Genomic DNA, 6378 nt, shown 5'->3' with positions numbered 1-6378 from the left:
TCATTCGTCATGCAATTAGTTGTTATGGTTACTCAAGGAAAAGGTAAAAGCAAACAACTAGTTTTGTTTGTACGCGGTCAGAAATACGTATTCCACCTCAACTGCATGGCCTTCTCGTCCAAGAGAATGAATATTCGACAGGAGGATGACATGTTTGAATGGTTGGCTATAATGTGTACAGATTGACATTTAGGTAAGAAATTGAATATGGGAGAAAAGACTGTCAAATTGTTGTCCAATAATTTCTAGTTTTCATTGAGATCGGTTTCCAAGTTTAGATTTCTGTACAAGCTTCCTCTAATCATAGTTCTTATTTGGTTACCATGAAAACCACATCGAATTGAATGTTTTGGAAATAATACAAACCTTGATATAAAATAGATATGGTCAACACATTTCTTGTTGTTCAAAGAGTAGACTTTCTCAACATACAATAAAATTGAAATTGGAGAGCTTTGCATTTATTTTGACAAGGTCCTTGATAAATTCAACCTCGTGTTAAAACCAAATGGCACAGTTAGTTCCTATAAGTATGCCAAAAGCCTGTTCTAAACTACATTCGACGCATTGTTTGTCATTGAAACATTAAAATGCGATGTCGTTGTCGCGGAAAAATTAAAACGTGATGTGTTTGTCCTCGAAACATTAGAACGCAATGTAGTTGCCCTGGAGAAATCAAAATGTGATGTGCTAGATCTGAAAAATTAAAACGCAGTGTGTTTGTCCTAGAAATATCACAACGCGATTTGTTTGTCCTAGAAATATCACAACGCGATTTGTTTGTCCTAGAAATATCACAACGCGATTTGTTTGTCCTGGAAATACCATAGAATCAAAATGTTAGGTGTTCGTTCTAGCAACATTAAGTCGCGATCTGTTTGTCATAGAAATATCTATAGGCAATGCGTTGGTGATATGTTTTTAAGTGATGTGTGTTTCTCCTGAAAATATTTAAACGAAATAGTTTAATTATAATTTTTATTACCATTTCTTGTTTTAGTCAGTTCGGCCCGGAGTTGCTACATGGAGATATCGCTTCAGAAATATGCAATTGCAATCACGTGGTATTAGATCTCTTATATATATATATACATAATGGAATACGCTGATATAGACGACGCAGATATGACATGTTTACTGTTTTTTATTCGTTTTTTGTTTTTGTTTTTTTGTTTTGTTTTAAAGTATGTATTATTTTCAACCCTAGGTTAATATCAAACGTTAATTCTGATTCAAGGATAGTTGTACTCTGTTGAACATGACACGTTTTATCAATTCACTGCTCCCAATCATTATTCACGTTGACTGAATAGACAACAAGGCTGGCAATTTACTTAAGTACTTGATTTGCATTGATCAATTACCTGAAATAAAGTACAGCAATCCCTATCTCTATTACACTTTTGTGGTGTTAAATCTACATGAGATTTCCATACAAATGTAGCATTATTGGTCTAATGTAAAAGCCACTCGTAACTTTTATCAGAGAGGTTGATAGGTACGTTTGTTTTGTTAATAGTTTCCAGTCTGAGGTCGCAAAAAATTGATTCATGTTTTTTTGTAAGAAATTAAAGAAATGAGTACATAAATATATCAGGGAAAATAGACCTTCATATTTTGCTTCGGTAAATAAACCGGAAAATGGAATATATTGTAATTCAAAACAATGTCTGGCGTGTGTTTGAATAATGGAAGGTTAGAGTCTAGAACTCGAAAATTGAAAATGCCATGCAGTGATGAAGAGTATGATGTTTGCACTAAGAAATTAAGAATAAGTCTAATAATATGTAACTCTTCAATTTAACTTCCATTTGACACCTTCTTGGCTTCTAAATGGTTGAACCTGCTGCTAATCCATACACAGGCAAAACGGAATGAATATCGCATGGAGATGATTTGATTATCTCACATATTTAATAAAATATTTAAAGAAAGTTTCATTCACATTTTAAAACATCTGTATAAGCGATGAAAAACAAACAAATAACAAATAAAAGACGATATGACGAATTCTTAATTTTATCTATTTTAATATAAATGAAAACATTACAGAATGGAAACCGAAATAAAATATCACAGTAGCAAACTGATTCTGACCATCAAAACAGGAGTAACACAAGCTATATTACTTATTTAATAAATATCTTTGTGTTCTATATTTATTGAATATCTGTCTCTTGCTGAATTGACTGGCATTATTTCGAAGGACTGAACTACCAATATTCTCCATACTCTGTTTTCAATGCTGTAGAACCACTGATCAGAAGACAGATTAACAGTCCAAGCCAGCTTTGGTAAGGTTATAAACAGACAATAATATATCAGAAAATGGTAAGATTACTTTCTGTATACACACAGGTCGTGTAGACTTGTAAAAAATACTTTCGTTTCTAATTTCAACACAATGAGGATGCAGTAACCTTTCTAGTTCTTTGTTGTACGCGATAGTTATAAAAAGTTTCTCGTCAAAATTGTCCACGGCTACAACAAACAAGATCTGTCATCAATTACTGCAATAGACTTCGTGAAGGTGAATGAGTTACTAAACATTAAGAGACACAATAAGGATTTTGGCGCCTACCATCATCTGATCCTAACTGGTTTTGTTTTGCCATTTAAATCAGACATATGGTAAGGTACCCTATACAGCATTTTTAAAAATATGCATCTATGTCACAGATAAGGACCAGTTGAATTCATACGTAAGTTTGAATATCTAAAGATGACCGCCAGTCCGAAATTGTTTCCTGTCTGTCCTTAAGTTGAACAATCATAACAGAGGACCAAGGGGAACATTGAACACAGTAATAATCAGGTCCAAAATATTGCCGCCTGTCAGAGTCTATAGTTTTTCGGGTCAGTATTAAAATTGAACAATACTACGTACGGAGGGGAACATACCTAAATTTCGAGTCGAAAGACGTAAACTTCACCAGCAGAGTCTACCAGTTGCAGTCTCGAAGATTGTACAAAAGGCACACACGTGAATAACACCTTTCAACGCAAAACTGGGATTGGAAACAACAGAGCAAAACATTAATTTATCTAAGTGCAACATACAGCTGATTTGTCCTTCTAGAACTCAACAGATATGCCGTGTGACTGAATTTCATTTTTTTCTACTTTTCGTGCGCACACTTTTAGAGTAGTGATATGTTTTGAAATGTGTCATGGTTTTATATCTTACACCTTTCCTATTGACAAAGGTGTCCACGGTTATACATCATCTAGAATAAGTATGGTTTTGAATACCAAGAAATTGTTGTCGATGACGTAGTCGTTGTATTAATTCCATATTGTCCATTTGGAATAGTAATATACTGATAGTTTCCGACACTTGTGATTACCATCAGTAAATGTTGCACGGGTAAATCTATAATTATCCCCCCTGTATTCAGATGCTTGAATGCAAATCCGCGGCTGTATCTTGCGGTGTATACATTTGCACTGGCGCTGTAGTCCACAAAATCGGCAGTAAATAATATGTTGTGACCATAATCCGTTCCGACTTTCAAGCGGATTGGCTGACCAGCATAGACTCCATCTTGTAAAGTAAAAAGTCCTTGATAGTTAGTCCTAGATGGTTCTGTTCTGTGCACTTCCGACCAAACTGAGTTGTCAACAAACCAACGTACTCTAGAATTGGTTTTATCTTCAACTAAGTTAGTATTCTGGTCAAACCCAAACGTGTACGTTGTAATATTTCCTGAGGAAGATACAATGGTTACTGTTCTTTTAAGGTCGGTGTTCATGTCGTCTGATACTAACTCTGACGACAGCATGGCATAGATTTGAAAGGTATTAATAAATATCATGTCAACCCTGGTCACACGTCCACCTATATCGACTTTGACTTCTTTTCCAGAGTTGATATAATTAGCGAGCAACACAATGCTTCCATGCCCTTCAAATTCGGAGTATGAGTTCGAGTACACCAACTGCCAAGTGTCGGACACAAGGTAAGCATAAGATCCACTTTCTTTGAGAAATGTATGGGCATTTGCATCTAACCAATCCGTATTATGGATGTAGCCTTCGGAGTCAATCATCAAACTTGTCCAATTTCCGTCGTTGGCGATCCATGAGAACTGCCCTGTCATATTAACCCCATAGTACAGGTCGTGTAGGGGATATCTTGTCATTTCTAATTGGACTATAACATCTTTTCCAGAAAAAATTGCTTCAGTCATATTAAAACCCGGGTTCCATGCCCCGGATGTTTGAAAAACATTTGTTGTGGAATGATCGCTTGTAAACCAGGTCATTGAGACCCCATGCGTAGTTTCTGTTTGTGCGCCATTTGCCCATAGCCCAATTCGAAGAAATCCAGTTGTACAAGCAAATATGATCATTCTGAGTACATAACCCAATTGCGAGGCCATGTTATGCACCGACTGTGCACATCTGCTTTCAATGACGTCACTGTAAGAGAAAATGGCGTCGGCTTGTATAACGAGGTCGTCAAATTGTCCTGGGATGTCTTTGATTAATATTCGCACTGCAACTCCTCTGTCGATATCTGCAATCAGCTCAGTCAGGTTTCCATACGTAGTGTTTGTGGCGTCTGTGTGTACAACGTATCTTTTTCGGTACCCATCTCCAACTGTGTAAGATAAGATTATCAAATCGTATAAACGGAATCGTTAACTCTAAACTCCTAACACAAGGACTCATTGACGAAATATTTACGAGTCTTCTATTAAATTTGAAAGACTAATGCGTGCTAGGTATGCAGTCTCTGTCTCTACATAAAAGCCAAGAAACCACAAAAAATAAATCCTTCACAGAGCTTTTATTTCATTTGTTCCATTTCTTTTGTTTAAAGGAGTTGCCTTCTAAATCTTCTATAAACTTCTAATAATCTATCATTTGGTCATAGGGTCTCAAAATCAAATATGGCAGGGAGATTTCAAGGGTCACCAAGAAAAAGGCCTTGTAATATGTTTCTTTTGCATAACTACATGTATGTTTTATTTACACAATATTGTTATCACACTATGTTATTTCGTAACATTATTCTAACCAAATTAGATCCACAAATTAATTTTTATTTTCTAAATACTGAGCAAAATTAAAGAAATATCTAGCATTTCACATAATTTTATCAGGCCGATCCTATAGTCAAGAGCAGGTTGTCCTGAAAAAAAAACCAGGTAAATTGGTGACGCTGTAAGTATATACATGTCATACTTACGCAGATAGTAGAAGCAAAATGCATAGTAACCGTTGTCATTCAGACAGTTCCTGTCATGCCACTCATACGAATATTTTGGCGACATTATAACACAATCTTGATCTTCCTTTTCCGTGTCGTCGTTTGGTTGGCCACCATCCCATGCAGTCCAACTGACCGGACCAAACCTATTTGTATATATCCCTTCCTCATCAAGGTCGTTCACATCTACCCAGTAGTATTGAGAACTGGATATGGTGCCTGAAGCATCACTTTAAAGAATAAAAGTAAGATATAAGGTCTTTGAACACGGTCGTTTGATGATTCAATGTTGGAAATAATTCATACTCATAAAATTCATGATATAGTGTGAAAAATAATGTTGACTCGAGATATTCCCGATATCGAGTCTATTGTTTCAGCACAAATGATAGTATCGAGATAAAAATAGCTAATTCAATATAGATGTTCAATATATTGTTCGTTTAATCGCATTTATGGTGATATTGAAATAACCTTATGATAAACTCTACTGTACAGTAAAAACCAAATCTGTTCAAATCAATGTTATAATTATCTTTCCTTCAAATTCATAAGGGAGGCGAATTTAAAATGACGGCGAAATTTTGTGACACTTATTTGAATAATTCTGAGAGAAATATAAACATGATGCTAATTGACGTATAATGGTACAAGGGCGAAAAAAATCTGAGTAAAAAATATCTAGATATATAGTGCATTTCGCACATTAGCTTTCCCAGTTTGTCCATGAGTGTTCCGCTCGGGAGAACAGCCAGGTAGCCCCCTGTGTCCACACATGCTGTCAAGTTGACGTATGAATGGGAGCTCTGTACTGCCCAGTAACATACGTGATACTCGTTTAACATAAAAGCATCCGGTGGACATCCAGCATCTGAAAAATTCGTGTTAGTTAGTATATTTATAGGACAGACATTAAAGACAGAATAAAATTTCAATATTTCAAACACTCTCCTGTTGTTTGCCTAAACCTAAAACCTTATTTCAAATGTCTGCTTAAGCTATGCCAGTACTGGGTTTTACAGATAGATGCATTTAGACTCCATTTTGTTTTATAATACATTTTCTTTTGTATTGGGAATGGATTGATGAAATATTATATAGACAGCTGTCTTTCCGTTGTTGCTAGTGAAGGTTTTGGAAATCTTCACACATGAAAGATGCGT

At 35.5% G+C, this 6378-nt stretch overlaps 1 protein-coding gene across 1 annotated transcript; it reads right to left on the bottom strand.

The window, feature by feature from the left end:
- Nucleotides 1-3227: 3227 nt before the first annotated feature.
- LOC132555510 (uncharacterized) lies at nucleotides 3228-6060 on the bottom strand. Its single transcript, XM_060219858.1, has 3 exons — nucleotides 5921-6060; nucleotides 5195-5445; nucleotides 3228-4603 (listed from the first exon to the last, which is right to left on the bottom strand). Exons 1-3 carry the CDS (start codon nucleotides 6058-6060, stop codon nucleotides 3228-3230), a joined length of 1767 nt encoding a protein of 588 aa, XP_060075841.1.
- Nucleotides 6061-6378: the final 318 nt, after the last annotated feature.

Source organism: Ylistrum balloti, unplaced genomic scaffold, assembly GCF_031769215.1.
Source record: "Ylistrum balloti isolate Yb309-2 unplaced genomic scaffold, AGI_CSIRO_Ybal_v1 Utg370502, whole genome shotgun sequence".
Taxonomy (NCBI): domain Eukaryota; kingdom Metazoa; phylum Mollusca; class Bivalvia; order Pectinida; family Pectinidae; genus Ylistrum; species Ylistrum balloti.
This window is presented reverse-complemented; position numbering and strand designations above follow the sequence as displayed.